The sequence below is a fragment of the Glandiceps talaboti genome, chromosome 5, assembly GCF_964340395.1.
Source record: "Glandiceps talaboti chromosome 5, keGlaTala1.1, whole genome shotgun sequence".
NCBI lineage: Eukaryota > Metazoa > Hemichordata > Enteropneusta > Spengelidae > Glandiceps > Glandiceps talaboti.
The window spans coordinates 24,135,641-24,154,440 of NC_135553.1; the positions used below are offsets into that span (position 1 = coordinate 24,135,641).

General features: G+C 35.7%; 1 protein-coding gene across 1 annotated transcript; it reads right to left on the reverse strand.

The window, feature by feature from the left end:
• Window positions 1-2,825: 2,825 nt before the first annotated feature.
• LOC144435868 (uncharacterized) lies at window positions 2,826-15,103 on the reverse strand. Its single transcript, XM_078124507.1, has 6 exons — window positions 14,869-15,103; window positions 10,606-10,746; window positions 6,710-6,823; window positions 5,425-5,547; window positions 4,114-4,374; window positions 2,826-3,595 (listed from the first exon to the last, which is right to left on the reverse strand). Exons 1-6 carry the CDS (start codon window positions 14,999-15,001, stop codon window positions 3,084-3,086), a joined length of 1,284 nt encoding a protein of 427 aa, XP_077980633.1. The 5' UTR covers window positions 15,002-15,103; the 3' UTR covers window positions 2,826-3,083.
• Window positions 15,104-18,800: the final 3,697 nt, after the last annotated feature.

Here is an 18,800-nt window from a genome sequence, read left to right on the forward strand (position 1 = left end):
GAAATAGCTTTCCGAAGTCGACATCCCCAGTTTAAGAACGGTGGTGAAAAAGAACATGAAAAACCGACGTCCGTTGCCATTGGTAACGTAGTATAAGTTGTAAAAAAAAGGCTAGACAAGATGTATTATATAGCAAGGTTTGAAAGGTAGTTTAAAATTGAGGTGAAAGATTACAGTAATACATACAAGGTAATTTGCAATGCTGTGTATTCTAATTAATGATATTTAGAATTTAGATCGATATGCCAGCATCTAACTCACAACACTTGTACATTACATTGTATTTCTTCTACAAATTGTAATGCAGTGTGTGTGGCGTAAAAACTGAGGCTCTCACATCTAGGTATACGTAGCTATAGTAATGATCATTTCAAAGTGCTTTGAAATTGGTAGACCACTTATTTCATTCTTTGTTCCGACATACCTAAGTACTGTCTATTCATCTTTTAGAATCAATATAAAATACATGTACATTGTGTTATTAAAACAGTATTTCAGCTTCGAATTCTGACGTGCCGCAATTCAAATGATTGTGTAAGGAATAAGTGTAAGTGGAGTCACATTGGCTGGTTTTTACACACACACACACACACACACATACACACACACACACACACACACACACACACACACACACAACCGACAGAAACACACACTCACACTCACACACACACACACAAAACCGACAGAAACACACCACACACACACACACACACACACACACATATATACAGCTCACGTTCTTATTACAACTGTCTTGGCTTTCAATACGGTGGTTCAATACGCATGCGTCAAAAATGTAGCAAGTAAAACTTGAAGTAAACTTATTTATTATAAAACTTTTTTTATTCTCAAAAATTATCGACATTAAACAAGCTAGGCTTTTAATGGGATATTAATGTAAATAAATATTTCCCCATTGTAAATTCTATATTATATGTAAGAACTGATTGTACAAGGAAGACGTGATATCAACCAAAGACCCCACCCCACCCCTACCCCCACCCCCTCCATGTACACATTAAGGATATACTATGTGTGTTATCAAGTATGTCATGCCAAATCGCATGATTGTATAATCTTTTGTTGGAAAATGTTTGTTTTTTCTTTGACTTTTAGACTGCAGTAATTATAAGTCTTTCTGTATTGCAATGTCTACATACAATAAGTTACGGTACAGTATTATAATATCAAAAGTTTGAATCATAGGAAAGAAAAAAACGCTTGAAGCAACAGGTTACTTGCCATAACATGGACATTGGGAAAAGTATTGCTATCTCCAAATACGGCAGTGTAAGTTCAAAGTTCAAAGTTCAAAACATAAGTTCAAAGAATAGCAATTGATTTTATTGTTGTGGTGAAGATATTAAATTTGAGTCATTCACTTGAAGGGCAGTCGTAATGTACCGTAATGACAATACAACTGTGTTTGATCTTTGTCATTTCAAGAACGGCTTTAGACTTTTTTTAATCATTTATCTTGTTTCCCCAGGGTTTTTTTTTCAATTAATTTGCATGACTTATTCTGTGTCATGAAATTGTTACAATTTCGTCACGTGACAGCTTAAAGCCGAGGTTCGTTCATTAATGTTATATTAGGATTGCGTGTTCAGCGAGAAATTAAATCTGCACTAGCTGCAACTGGTATATTTGTTTCAAATTCATCTAATAACCAAATATATATTCACTAGAAAGTGGTCAATTACTTATAAAAAGACATTGTATCTGTTACTTAGTGGTCAAAATTATATAAAAATTGTGCAGTGACAAGTTGAAATTTTGTTTGAGCGAAAGCCCGGTTTGAGTTGTCACCGTGTTAAAACTGTACTAGGAGTATCATTTTCCGACAATATATTCACTGAAAATTCTTTAAAATACCAATAATTAGACATTGCACATGTTACTCAGTGGTTGATATTATCCATTAGCAGTACAGAAACATATTTAAATCGTGATCGCCGTTGAGGGCGCTGATTTTTGGGTGCGGACTCAAAAATCAATCTGATTTGATTTGATTGATCTTGTATAGAGCTACAAAAATATGCTTTTCCACAGGTGATGTAATACTTTTCAGTAAGTTATCACTACCTAACAAAACAATTTTAGTTGCGATTAGTGTAGCTTTAAGGCTTTATATATGTATTTGACTGAAAAACAGAGGGTATCGGACAGACAGCATTCAATACAGTGGGCATCGGACAGACTGCATTCAATACAGTGGGTATCGGACAGAGTGCATTCAATACAGTGGGTATCGGACAGACTGCATTCAATACAGTGGGCATCGGACAGACTGCATTCAATACAGTGGGCATCGGACAGACAGTATTCAATACAGTGGGCATCGGACAGACAACATTCAATACAGAGGGTATCGGACAGACAGCATTCAATGCAGTGGGTATCGGACAGACAGCATTTAATACAGAGGGTGTCGGATCCGACCGCGGCAGACAGCATTCAACGCAGTGGTCTTCGGACAGACAGCATTCAATACAGTGGGCATAGGACAGACAACATTCAATACAGAGGGTATCGGACAGACAGCATTCAATGCAGTGGGTATCGGACAGACAGCATTCAATGCAGTGGGTATCGGACAGACAGCATTCAACGCAGTGGTCTTCGGACAGACAGCATTCAATACAGTGGACATAGGACAGACAACATTCAATACAGAGGGTATCGGACAGACAGCATTCAATGCAGTGGGTATCGGACAGACAGCATTCAACGCAGTTGTCTTCGGACAGACAGCATTCAATACAGTGGGCATCGGACAGACTGCATTCAATACAGTGGGTATCGGACAGACAGCATTCAATACAGTGGGCATCGGACAGACAGCATTCAATGCAGTGGGCATCGGACAGACAGCATTTAATACAGAGGGTATCGGACAGACAGCATTCAATGCAGTGGTCTTCGGACAGACAGCATTCAATACAGTGGGCATCGGACAGACAGCATTCAATGCAGCGTTCTTGCCGTACGTTTCTTGATTTCAAGGAAAGAACGGTAGCATATGACGTTTGCATTTGTCAAACAAAACGTTGTACCATCTCTCTACTTGATACAACTACTTATTCTCCAGACCTAAAACATGATAACAAATTAGCAAAGTCAGTGGAAAACGAAGTTACGGGAGATAATGTCCTCCGCCGTCGACGTTTTCGTTCCGTCGGCTCGGTAAAATCGTGTACACTATGATTACCGTCTTCGTTTAAATCTATTTCTGTAAAATCGTTCGCACTACGGTTTCCTTCTCGACTTAGATTGATTTCGGCTTGAATCTCTTCTTCGTGCCGTACTACTAGGGGATTTTCAATACCCTTTTCTGTACGGCTATTTTGTCTTACATGATTTTCTTCTCTCATTATTGGTTTATTCTCATCGCTATTTTCTATTATGACAACTTTTGGGGGCGAAATGTTGTATTTTACTACGGCGTTATTATTTTTCTTTATCTTCGCTTCAGGGGGTTTCGACTGTAAGTTTCCTCCAACACTGGTCTCCTCCTCAATGACGCCACTATACTCGTATTCTGCCCCCGAACCATGACTAAGCTCTAGTACCATTTGGTCTCTAGATAATGCTGGAAGATAAAAATAGGAGTTAAGAAAGGTCTGCAGTGTATGTATGTATGTATGTATGTATGTATGTATGTATGTATGTATGTATGTATTGTGTATTGTGTATGTATGTATGTATGTATGTATGTATGTATGTATGTATGTATGTATGTATGTATGTATGTATGTATGTATGTTTGTTTGTTTGTTTGTGTATGTATGTATGTGTGTGTGTGTGTGTGTGTGTGTGTGTGTGTGTGTGTGTGTGTGTGTGTCAGAGAGTACGTCTTTGCATGATACATTGTATTACGTATGTATAAATGTGTGTATATATAACATATATGATGATTCTCAGGGCGAAAGCTAGTCAGATCAGAACTTTTGGAAACCCTTTGAGTTGAGTTTTGTTGAGACCATCTAGTTCTCATTTGTGTGCAAATGTTCCTAAATCTATAGTCAATGATGGCCAAATTACGTCGAAATACCCTGTATCAGTTTCATTTATTCTTGAGGACAATATGAATAATGACGTCATAATTACCCATTTTTAATATTTTCAACTTCTGTTTCTCCACAAGGTTTGCATTAATTTTGTATTTCCTGTACATCCAGCATACAGCACTAAGTGAGAGTATAATAACTAGTACCAATGCAAAGATTAGAATCACTATGATACTAGACAGCACTGATTCCTTGGATGGCGACCAACCTCCATCCATGGCTGCTAAGGTGGTTGTTTCGTTTGTAACAGTTTGGTTCGGATCAATTGTTGGGATAAAGTTCCTAAGGCATTCTTCATCGACTGAAAAAAAAATTGGACGAAAATAGATCATAGCCATCACGTTTATTTTATTTATTTATCTATCTATGTTGATTTAATTAATTGCCATATTTCAGACATGTTATAGTTGCTATACGTGTCACGTGTTTACTGCATGGCTTTAGCGTGATTAGACATTAGAGAGGCTATGGTTGCTAAGTCTACGACCTGCAGCCCACCCCCACCCACCTTTTCTCTGGTGTCTATTTATGTCTGTCTGTCTGTGTATTCTTATATAAGAACATTTCTTGGCATGCATAAACAATGGACAACAAATTACAACACAAAATAAATTAATCATATATTAGATTTACATTCGATTTACATATTGGTAAATATCACTCAGAAAGGAGGGGGTTGTCGGTCGAAAACAGAGTTACATATCTTAAATGAAATCTCATGCATAAGATAGTACATGGCCAAACGCCTACTTGTCTCTGTCTTCTATTCATCAATACGTACGAGATGACATATTCATGGTTGCAATTCCAGGCTGGATAATTCGCGAGGCCAAAACATATGAATTCAAATTGAATCAGGCTTCCAGTATTAATAAATTATAAATTATAACTTATAAATTAAAAAAAAATGAATTATAAAATGATTTACATATTAATATAGGAGATGTAGGGTCAATGAAATCTCTAAACATTAACATTCTTAAAAAGACATCATCATATCGGTTTTGTACGAAAGTCTGAAAGTGAATTTTGGTAGTATTTTTTACAGTGAGTACACCTATACAGCATTTATATGTATTCGAGTTTGTAGTATATATTGTTACTTTACTTTTTGGACCACAGTGGAAGTAAGTCTTCCGACTTTACTGTGTTACCCAAATACAAGTTTTTGGTGTTGAAGGTGGTTACATCATTTTACTTACAACTGTGCTGAATAAAACAAAGTAACTTTACAACCATTTCGAATGACAGTTGCATACTATTATTAAATGGTCTACATCTAACGATGATGGTGAGAGTAATGGTGTTTGGAGTGACATAATGGATATATTCTTCATTTGTTTAAACTCACCAACTCGACAGTCTCTTCCAAGATAACAACTAGGGCATATGCATTCGAAATCATCACATCGTTCTCCCGTTTCCTGGCAACGTCCTCCATTGTGACACAGGTTGTCATCGCAACCACTTACCACTGAAATAGCCAGAAATATTACCATAACGGCTATCAGAATATACTAAATTGACCCTTCCTTAGGTTAGATTAGGACTTGGCTTTTGAACATGATGTGAAAAATAAAACGATATCATTGTTTCCGAGAGCAATCGGCCATCATGTCATGCAGTTCTCGCTCATTGCTTTCATTAGCCTCCTATATTTTGAAAAATGCCATCAAATTTCTGATCAACACATACATAGTTATTGATCGATGAAACCAAATCTAATAAACATGTACATGTATAAAATGATAAACAAAAGGCAGAGATAAGGCCGTGAAAGTGGCAGTTGACATAACCCACATATATATTTAACATTTACTATATACTATATATATATATATATATATATATATATATATACATATACATATATATATATATATACAGAATTATGTGTATGTATACACATTATAGACCATATATATATATATATATATATATATATATATATATATATATATATATATATATATATATATATATATATATATATATATATATATATATATATATATAACTCGGTGAGAATCAATCTGCTAAGACAGTGCTCTATACCGCAGTGGCAGAGCGTAATAGTTTTGGTAGTACTGGAACTCTTTCTTGGGTGTAACTCGGAGTTTCACGCATATTGCGATCATCAGACACAGTGTCTGATGATCGCAATATGCGTGAAACTCCGAGTTACACCCAAGAAAGAGTTCCAGTACTACCAAAACTATATATATATATATATATATATATATATGGTCTACAATGTGTATACATACACATAATTCTGTGTGAGTGCGTGCGTGCGTGCGTGCGTGCGTGTGTGTGTGTGTGTGTGTGTGTGTGTGTGTGTGTGTGTGTGTGTGTGTGTGTGTGTGACAGTGTGTGCGTGTGTGTATGTGCGTGTGTGTTTGTACATGTAGATGGTAACATATTAAAGGCACTCTTCATTTACCTATCTTCAAATCTGCCTATAGGCGATGCTGATAGATCAATGAGTGTGTTCTGTATATGGAAGGTGGTCTATAAATATACAAGTGTCCAACGTTTATCTTACAAATACCCGGGACTATAGTGGTCTGATAGTCTATGAGGAAATATGTATGTTGGATAAACATGAGCATTTTTATCGGACCGTTTCAACATACCTGTTTCACAAAATGAACCAATTGTACATGCTTTACATTGACAACTTTGTCGACAAGTATTGTCAAGAATACAATCTCCACCATTGTAGCACTGTATATCGCAGTCGGTTACGTCTGTAGATGTTAGTGGAAAATACATAAATATATCAAACACAATATTGATATGACATACAATTATCAAAAACCATAACGGACTAAACTGTTTCCAGTGACCTCCATACACTTAATACATTCTAAAAACCAGCAGAAAAAAAATACAAATTATATACAGATACTTGTAATTATCCATTTTAAAGGAGATGAGTTCGGAAAAAACACTCATTTCGCCGATTTTTATTAGCTATGTTTGCAACGATATGAAAAAGGCCCCCATAGTCTGTCTGAAAGGAAAACGTGAGTTACATAATAGTATTAGAAAGGAGTTGGTCCTTATTTTGAAGGGGAGCTGCGTGATACGACATTGCAATATCATGAATATGGCTATATGACATGACATGAATAGTGATCAGAATTCCATATTGACAGAATAAATTAAAACAGATATTTCTCACGTCAATAACAGTTTGATTAGGCGTCATCTAGTTTTAATTAACGTGCAGTGTGTTAACCAGACGATGCTAATGAGGTATCAATTACTGGTATTTTAATAAGTAGAACTAACGAGAATAGATAATATGCAAATTGAGTTCAGACGTCATGGAGAGTTCATGCTGGTCACGTGATAACGACTACACCTCAGCACTTAAAATTATCAACCACGAATCTGTTAGTTAGTTTCTTCTTCTGTTTAAAGATACATTTTGGAGCATCTGTAAGATTTCTTAACATTTTTTCTGTATCTTATTTTCTTATAATTGAAACTTCTTTTGCGAACACGTGTACAGTATTGAACTACAGCATTTATGTTGGCTTTTTCCCGCCCTTTTTTCAATAAAAAACGAAATATTACATAATCAGTGCGCTAACCGCTGTTTGGTGGGGCTAATTAATGGACCACAAATGTTGCCAATGTACACGATGTAATCACAGCCTACAGATTATTGTGTTGACATATAGATTTAAACAGCCTCAATCAACTCCTGGCTATAACTTCAGTTTTATTATTGATATAAGAGAGTAGTTGTTTTGCCATAAATGGGGAAAAGATTGATATGCATATTTATCATAAGGTTGTTAAATTGCTTGAGTATATATGAGTTGGTTTAATTCTAAGATAAGACCACAGGGTACAGGACAAATAATCAATTTGTCCTCGCGGTTTTCCGGATTTCTAATATTAGTTTCTCTATATTTCAAATAAAAGTTTTTAAATATTGCCATCATATCTATTGTTTCCTCTCACTGTGAAAATAATATTAGAAATCCGGAAAATCGCGAGAACAAAATTGATCATTTCTCCTGTTTTAAGTTAGGTGGGGTTTGAATACCATTCTTTTTAGTAGAGTGGTTTCCTAACGCAATTTTTGCTGCGGCATACCACTATCTAAGTTACAAAGTTACTATGGATATGTTAAGGGATGCACATCGTCTTTTTACCCTTATTTTGTCGATTTATTTTCGTTCAACTTCTATCAAATTCATTACATGTACTTGAAGTGATTAATCACACAAAATGTAGGACGCCGCACACAAACGGAAATAGTTACACTCAGGCGTTATAAGTGAAGCTTGAAGGTCATATTGCACAAATAGTGCGGACGGGTGTTTTACTCAAAATGAGGTTCTTCTTCAATCGTAAGTTTTTGAAATTTTGTAATAAAATGCTGATTTGATATACGCCTTTAAGTACTCTTAGTGTTTGTAATATTTTTTCTGTCAGATATTATAGGAGCATATACAGAAAATAATGTCTGTGTAAACACAGTCTAGAAGTATTGGTTCTACACCAAGATATCAATATAACGCACATACTGTTCCATAATCAAAAGCGTTAAAGACCGCGGTTTCAATCCTAGGTCACAAGTTCTCGCATTAGTGTTAGTTTTTAGCCAATGTCACACAAGCTCAATAAACGAACTTCGATCGAGGGGAGGGGGGGGGTATGGCGTCAATGCGATTGCTGAACTTCATTTTCACACTTCTAACCAAATTTCGGCGGAAAACTTTCACTCCTTCAATGATAACAGCTTTTTTATTTACTACTGAGATGTTGATAAGTTGATAAAAATTTATTTCGAAATGTGAGATACGATGCTGGGTTTCCGGGTAGTATTTTAATGTGTGTAAAATCGTGTTTTTACATTGCATCGATCATTGTGGTGTGACCACTACATTTTTCATCATAGTTTACATCATGTATAAACTTTTGATGTCATACTATTTGAATGTTCGTTTAGGAGGAAGGGGGGGGGGGGGTTGACCGTAACAAACGATGTTCGTTCGTTGAGCTTGTGCGATCGTCCTTAAGGATCACAAAAGGTCGTTCTTTTGTTTTGGACCATTGTTTTTTTTAACAGCTCTGTCAACTAACTAATTTTCAAGCCTAAATTTTAATAACATGTAAATTGGTAGTTAATCTTTAGGAAAAATGGGCGTCCTCATATAGATATAAGAACTTTACAAGTTTTTTGCGACTCGTTCCGTGTAGGCTATAGCTACGTGTCGACTACGCGCAATTCAAAGCAACAAGTGTAGCGTAAGGTTATGAAAATATCCATTGCAACTCTATGTTGCTGTTCGGTGTTATGTTTGAAATCTATCAGGGAATTAAGCTTACATTTATCCTATCAATGTAGTCGTGACTTTTAGGTTCTGTGTTGACTGATGATTTCATACAACTTATTGACAGTAGTGTGGAGATTATTTGAATGACTATGGTATAGGATTATTTGAGTGGAAAATATCAATCTGCATTAAAGTGGCCATATGGATGTGGATTTGATGTTTATTTTGGACTTTTTAATTTATATAAAACAATTTTATCATGGCTTCCTATATAGTACTTGAAAAATCAATGTTAAAACAACGTATGCCAAATCCTTATTTGTAACTCAATAAATTGCAATATAATTATAATTACAAATACAATAACAACTTTTTACACATATTTTTTAGCTTTTTGCAATGTATTAAATGACAAACAAAGACTTGTTTCACAGATATTTTTCAAGTAGGAAGCCATGATAAAATTGTTTTATAAATTAAAAATAAAAAATAAATGCAAAATCCTCACGATGTCTGCTGGACGATTTGGGGTGACGTCAGAAGATCGACGTAGAATTGAAAAAGCATGCCTTAGTTGCAGTGGGGAGGGGAGATTCGACCGAAATAGTTTTCGTTCCATAAAAATCGTTTTACTTTCAACAAACCAAATTTTTCGTTGGCGTACTTGTTTTGTGGCGATTTTCTTTGGTAAAGTCGAAAAATGTTTGTTTTTTGTTGTTTTTTTAAATACCACCGCAGGGAATATCGTCAGTGTTTTACCTTGAGGTTTTCAATAAGTGTTTTTTCTTCTTCAAATAATGGCGTAGTGATTTCTGTAATTCATCGAGGTAGTACTACTAAATGTATTTGCAGATTAATTTTAGGACAGTTTGATTTGGAAAAGATCTGGCGACAAAATAAATTTAGTTGTTTTATATCTGACATCTTTATGACAAGGTTAGGACGAAGTATGACTTTATGGAGACTGTGACCTGAACATTCTTGTATTCATGTTGATTTCTTTTGTTTCACTATTTTATTTGTAATTAGGTACACGAGATTAATACATCTGCAGATCGTTCAAAAATTAATTATCTGACATATATAGCTTTTCCTTCAAATGTATACTGTTGTTGTATATATATATATGTAGTATGCATACAGTGTTTGCTATCTTGTTATCCTGTGTATCGAATTTCTCATGGTCTGAATTTCCTTGCCATATCACAGTTATTAAAAAAAACACCACTCACGTATTTGACAGTTGTTTCCTCTGTAACAATGTAAACATGTACAATAGTATGTAGTATGGATAGATTCGTTGAAAGGATTCAGGGGGTCATATTCCGCACAAGTTCCTCCATTTTCACATGGATTCTGGTCGCAGTGGTAACCTTAAAATTAAGAAGTTAAGAATGGAAACTTAATAACAGCAACGTAATATCAACCCTTCAATCCTGAATATTACCAGCATGATAATCATCATCACACCACCACCACCACCACCACCACCACCACCACCACCATCACCATCATCATCATCATCACCATCACCACCACCACCACCACCACCACCACCATCAGCATTATCACCATCACCACCACCACCACCACCACCATCATCATCATCATCATCACACCACCACCACCACCACCACCACCACCACCACCACCACCATCATCATCATCATCATCACCATCACACAACCACCACGATTATCTCACCACCCGTGTCAATACAGCAGCCATTAACGTCGTCATTACCATGGTTACAAACCATTATCTTAATTTGATATTATTTCCCAACATTTGTCTTCGTTCAGCCAAGCAAAATACGAGTGACCTAAGAGACCATTGTCACTGCTCGTCTAGCGACTCGTAGTGACAACCCTTAGGTATTTTCCAGCTGAATGAAGAAAAATATTGGAGAATAACATAATTATACCAGCGGCAGTAATATCAAAGAAACACAATGAAAAGTAATGACAATTTTGAACATTTTGACTAGTATATCTAACAAAGTAGAACCAGTGACATAGACGGGCGTTGCTGTGACATAGAACGACCAAAGTATATTTATTCCATTTTTCGTTCAACTTGGCTCGTGCATGATATGGTATAATCACCATTGTTTATTGCAAGCTTTTTCATCCTATAATAACTCTACAATTGAAATGTTAATTACATTATGAGTCAAGTTTCATGTATTATGATATACATTGTTAGTTTGAGTTAAATAAATGAAATCTACCACCCATGTCCTTTTCACTGTTGATTGTCCTTCACAGTCATCTAATTTATGAGCAATCCCAGTGACAGTGACACTACTCTGACGGTGTTGTTATCTTGTTACTATTGTTTCTGTATATTGCATTCGTTAATTGATGTTTTACTACAAATGTCTTGATATTGACAAAAGAAATTTCAGACAGTGATGGTGATTGTTAAAATGTATTATGTTCCTATATCATTTCATGTCATTGTACGTGCAATATGGTGTCAAGATTAAAAGTAGTAGTGTTGCTACATAGAGTAAACTATGTAGTAGTTTAAACTCTACATGACAAATTCCTATCCCTACGTGAATGATTTTGTTATGTTGTAAGCTTATGTGATACATTTGAATCATTGCAAGTAGTATTTGGTTATATCCCGTTTCATAAAGTAAGGTCACTATGTGAAGTATGTTGCTACGTTCAGTGTTATCATTCATGTTGCTAAGTATATTTATATATTCAATGTTATAATGCTGTGCTGTATATATAGTATGTTGTCATGCTCAAAACTATAAATACTGTATTATGTGTCACTGGAGTATGTTGTTATGTTCAAAACTATAAATACTGTATGTGTCACTGGGGTATGTTGTTATGTTCAAAACTATAAATACTGTATGTGTCACTGGGGTATGTTGTTATGTTCAAAACTATAAATACTGTATGTGTCACTGGGGTATGTTGTTATGTTCAAAACTATAAATACTGTATGTGTCACTGGGGTATGTTGTTATGTTCAAAACTATAAATACTGTATGTGTCACTGGGGTATGTTGTTATGTTCAAAACTATAAATACTGTATGTGTCACTGGGGTATGTTGTTATGTTCAAAACTATAAATACTGTATGTGTCACTGGAGTATGGTGTTATGTTCAAAACTATAAATACTGTATGTGTCACTGGGGTATGTTGTTATGTTCAAAACTATAAATACTGTATGTGTCACTGGGGTATGTCGTTATGTTCAAAACTATAAATACTGTATGTGTCACTGGGGTATGTTGTTATGTTCAAAACTATAAATGCCGTATGTGTCACTGGGGTATGTTGTTATGTTCAAAACTATAAATACTGTATGTGTCACTGGAGTATGGTGTTATGTTCAAAACTATAAATACTGTATGTGTCACTGGGGTATGTTGTTATGTTCAAAACTATAAATACTGTATGTGTCACTGGGTATGTCGTTATGTTCAAAACTATAAATACTGTATGTGTCACACTGGGGTATGTTGTTATGTTCAAAACTATAAGTACTGTATGTGTCACACTGGGGTATGTTGTTATGTTCAAAACTATAAGTACTGTATGTGTCACTGGGGTATGTTGTTATGTTCAAAACTATAAATACTGTATGTGTCACTGGGGTATGTTGTTATGTTCAAAACTATGAATACTGTAAGTGTCACTGGAGTATGTTGTTATGTTCAAAACTATAAATACTGTATGTGTCACTGGGGTATGTTGTTATGTTCAAAACTATAAATACTGTATGTGTCACTGGGGTATGTTGTTATGTTCAAAACTATAAATACTGTATGTGTCACTGGGGTATGTTGTTATGTTCAAAACTATGAATACTGTATGTGTCACTGGGGTATGTTGTTATGTTCAAAACTATAAATACTGTATGTGTCACTGGAGTATGGTGTTATGGTCATTGTTATAAGTTTGTGTTGAGTGTGTTGTTATTTCTTGGCTCTGTGTTTTGTTGTCTATGTATAATGCTAAATTGTTTTCTGATATACTACGACATTTTATATATACTAGCTTAGAGTAATGAGTTGGGCGGGGGCATTTAATGATTTGTTTTGTTGTTTCGATCTTTAATACTGTGTTATGTTATGTTATGTTATGTTATGTTATGTTATGTTATGTTATGTTATGTTATATTATGTTATGTATGTTATGTTGTGTTATTCTATGTTATGTTGTTATCTTATGTTATCTTATGTTATCTTATGCTATGCTATGTTATGTTATGCTATGTTATGATATCCTATGCTATGCTATCTCATCTCATCTCATCTCATCTCATCTTATCTTACCTTATCTTATGCTATATTATGTTATGTTATGTTCTATAGTAGTGTTAGATTAGTCTGTACTCTATTCACACAGTGTACGCATCGGGCTGTTACCTATTGTACGTGTATCGATATGGATAACTGGTATGTCACGACGAGTGGTAACAATGCCTTGAGATATAAATAAAGGCTATTCACACCTTGAGGTCACGGAAGGACTTGTTAGACAATACATCAATTTCTGAGTTGTTTCACACACCATGGAGGTAAATCTACCCTTATTAGACCTCTATGCATACACTTTAATCTTAGATTTAGAATGATCTAGCTTCAAACTATATTTTGTACAATTCAACTCAACTATTGGAATAAACACGTAGTTAAAACAGTTATGATAGTGCAGTGTTACGAACAGAACAATTTATTCCTGTACAAGGTTGTTTACTGACATACCGACATTGTAAAAATAATCCAAAATAAGTTCAGTTTATACATAGTGATAGCATGAGAGAAAGTGCAACATTTCCAAACGAAGAATCCCGATAGTATTATATATATATATATATATATATATATATATATATATATATATATATATATATATATATATATATATATATATATATATATATATATATATACCGACATTGTAAAAATAATCCAAAATAAGTTCAGTTTATACATAGTGATAGCATGAGAGAAAGTGCAACATTTCCAAACGAAGAATCCCGATAGTATATATATATATATATATAGTCCCCAGTAGTACACCGAGTAGATCTAATAGTATAAGAACACTTAACTTTAGTAAAATATGACACCCTTCCATACATTCCAACGTTTGCAAATATGTATTATGGTTGTATGTAAATATGTCTACATTATTATACCAGCATTTACTTTCGAGCTGATATATGGAGAAACCAGTTACCTGCGTGTAATGTGGTATTTTATAAAGAATAACTCACAGTGCCGTAGAGTCGAATCAGCACTTTCACATGTAAATATTGTAACACGGCACCCTTTCTCTACAAGGGCATTTCCAGTAACGACAACAACATTCACCATTCACTTACTACTGTATTCTTAGTTTCTCCCAGCACCATACAATAGCGTACCGTCGTAAACGAGCCCTTGGTGCAGGGGACAGTGTGTGTGTATGTGAGTTGTCCCCGGCGAATCAGGGCCATACATGTACAAGTAAACCTTACCGTTCACTTCTCCGAGCTTGTCTAACAGGTTGATACACACTACCACAGCAATCACCACCAATCCACTTTCATACATAGTGATTTGAGTGTCCAAGCTTGTGGTAATCCTAAAGAAACTGTCAATCGCGATCATTGGAGGCGTTTGTCAGAAGAAACTATCATGGAATTGAGAATCATCCTAGATCCTGTATGGACACTGAACTAACACCGGTGTCTACCTGGTAGGCGCTGCCATTGAGACCTGTGACGTCTACGTTGTCGTAATACTTGCTGGCATTTGAATAGACGTGTACAAACATTGATAGGAAGGTAGCCCGGCTTCGCGGTGTATTGTACCCTTTGTCATTCAGATACTGAAGACATATATGTATTGAAGGGGGCAGTGAAAGTGGACAAACTACACACAATGGCGGGTAAGGTGTACGCTACAAGTTAACACATGTTAATAGTATGTATTATCGGAAGTTATTGGTCTTTGAGAACATGTTCACCAAAAGTTGAGTTCTTCAAGTTCATTTATGATTACACATTTTTGTTGATTTTTTTCTTCACATTATTAAATTCTTAAAACTCGGAGAATACGAAAAGTGTGCGTTAAATGATGCACCAGTTTCAAGTCATATTCGTGGGGAGTTAGGGAAAATATCAGAGAACCGTGACGGTTACATCATCGAACACGCATGACTAGTTCAATTACCCGGGAATAGTTGATGACGCCTGGAGCAATGTCACTAGACTGTGTAGTTGTCCTGGTCTACATAAGAGACAGATGGAAATATATATATCGAAACGTTGATAAATTCAAATCTAGGCACTTCAGTTGCTTATTTCAATCACCAGATTCTTCACGCCACTGGTTTTGGCTTGTGGCGAAGAAATAAAAACGGAAGTAAACAAGTCAGTTAATATATATTTAGCTTGTTTATCACAGAAACAGACAAAATATGAAAGTTGCATATTTAGTTACATCATCTTGAGTACAACAAATCGCGTAAACATTTCAACGCTATTAAAGTTGTAAACGTTTTTCCATTAAAGGATTCAATTGCAATGAACCCCATTCATATAATGATATAATGTGACTTCTGAGATCGTCTAGTAGCAGCTTGGTGTTGTCAAAGAGCGCCTCCTAGCGTTTATGAAAAATATGCCTTTGTTTAGTGATAACCTCACCACTCAGGTGACATTATGATGAGGTGACCAAGTGTTGAACTTATTTGGCCATTAGGATCGATTGCCACGTTAGCGTACCAAGCTGATACACAAGTTGTTCCAGATACCGCTCTTACAAGCCGTAGGTAGCTGAGTGATTGGACCAAGTCTGGAATCCCAGGGTAAGAACACGTAATTACAGACTGGGGCTCTCAAAGGTCAAGTTTATGTTGAAACCCCATGCGTATTGAAACAGTGCTGTAGTAAATTAAACCCATCGAATATACACTAGTAATTGGAGTAATATTGAAGCTTATCGTCTAAATTGCCAATTAATGCTCCAGTCTAATACTCATATGGTTATACCGTCTTTATATTGCGGAGTATTTCATCATGCAAATTCGCAAGATGTTACACGAAAGTATGTATGAAGTTGATCTTTTCAGATTGGTTGATGGAAGAGAATTTTATTATTTTAAGAAGGAATTGGTTACATTTGAACATATGTCGGGGATTTTTGAAACATTTCGACTGGTAATGCACTGTTCTGGTCGACTTCGTAATGTAGATGTATCACATTGTCGGAAAAAAACACCTGTTGATCCAAGTTACGTATTAATCTTTACATTTTCCATCAATTGTCTGCGACCAAACACATCATGGAGATTGATACATGTTGATACTCCATCCATAATTAGCTGGATAAGTCAAATAAGGGAACACTGAAGTAACTATACTTTACTGTAAAACTGTTACCAAAACCACCTAAATAGTAAATGGATGATTTGTGGTATCGTATTTTGATATAATTTGTACTGGCAGCTCGACCCCTACCCTTACTCTCCAAATTATCACCTCTTGCGATTGTAATCTATGAGCTGACCTTTAGGAAAATGTTAGGTATGTGGTCATAAACTCCCACGCACGGTTGCTCTGCAGATGTACATTTTATCATATTCAAGTTCTCGACACTGCGTAAGCACATAAGTTGATTATTAATAATACAGAATGAAACTAACACCGTCATTAGGCGCAAGAGTTTGTTTTTAATTAAATATAATGAATGGAACGTGACTTTTAATTAAATATAAATATGTTGATTTTTAATCAAATCGAATGAAATGAACACCATTTTATATACATTAATTGACAGGTATATGTTATGTTACACGTTAAGTAGTTCTTGTCATGTGTTCATAGTCTGGTTGGCGATACAAAAAGTTTATACATTATAGTTATAAATTATACCAACTGAAATATGTTTGTTGAAGGTTGGGGTACGCTGAAGTCGTGCAAAGTTTATGCTTGCCATGTCAATCCAATGGCTAGGTAAATTTCAAAACGGACACAGGGGGTCGATAGTATTATCTAATTGTAACATCATCAATCAATCAATCGACCGATAATCGATGTTTGTATATTTATGCAACGTTACATTATTTGGAATCGACACTAGTTAGACTTTTGTCATGTTTAGATAAATTGGGTGTTATGTGAGGTCAGGTCATGTAATCACTAAAATCTATTTTGGTGTGTTTTGGAGACGTGTAGACATGCAATATAAGTGTACTTTGATCAGTGATTTAGGAATCCGCGATTATTAACCATGTCTTACACATTCGTAGACGAACCGACAGAGTCAATCATTTCTATTGTGTGAGTATGTAGACAACTTTTAAAGCACTATCTAATAATGTTGCGTGTTACTCAAAGCACTCACTGTGAACTATTTTGACTTAACTTCGTCAATCTGTAAGGTTAAAATATCATAATTGTAATCTCTCATTTCCAAGTGTGTCAACATACAGGAATAACGTAACGTTTGAAAACGTATACTCAAATAGGTTTCAATATCGATAATTTATCGCACTGTTGTAATATGTGTGTACAATAAAAATTTATAAGCTTGCAAAAAGCTAGATGAAAAGGTCACGATTGTTCCAGTTATAGATAATATATACCAGATACTCTACATTACCAACCGGAATTGTTTAGCTCTCTGTTGAGCAGTTAGTGACAAGTTCTTGTGTTGTTGTCTTTACTCAGGCACATGATAGGAATGGCAGGGTGCACACCAGAGAGAACGGTCCGTAGATACAGCGAGCCTCTGTTTTCGACTTCTAGTCCGAGTCTCCGATCAAGATCTCGAAAAAGTACCGGTAGCAATCGCCGTAGTCGTAGTTTGCCGTCCATCTTGGACGAACACTGTCGGCTGTGTGGTTTGCTTGTCGGACATCGAAATGAAGGGCACCGCGAAATTAGAAAATCGTACCCGTTCTTTAAGGTAACGAGAGATGGAAAACCACTTTACCAAAGAATCGAGGCGATTTTAGGCTTTGACCTACTGCCGCTCTCTCCGGATAGAGATGATCGTGTGTGTAGTGGATGTTATCGAAAAATCCCCCGCATCGAAGATGCACTGGAAACAGTAGAAAGATGGCGAGGCAACGTTTTTAAACAGTACAGGACACGAAATTTTGAACTTGATCTTGAGACTTACAAATTCAAAGAGATACCGGAAGGTGAACACCGTTCTCCAACGTCACCGATTGACATTGTCTTCGTGCCTAAAAAAAAGTATGGAGCCCGATACAAATCACAGCAGGCGTCGGAGTCCGTGGATGAGTGCGATGATCCTGGTTCCCGTAGAATCTTAAAGAGTGCTGTCTCCTTCGACGAAAGTTCACTGATGAGCTTGACAAGTGATGGTGACGACATAAGTATGGAGGTGCGCTATGTTACAACATTTAACCATCTGTTTGACCATTTGTTTGCCTTCG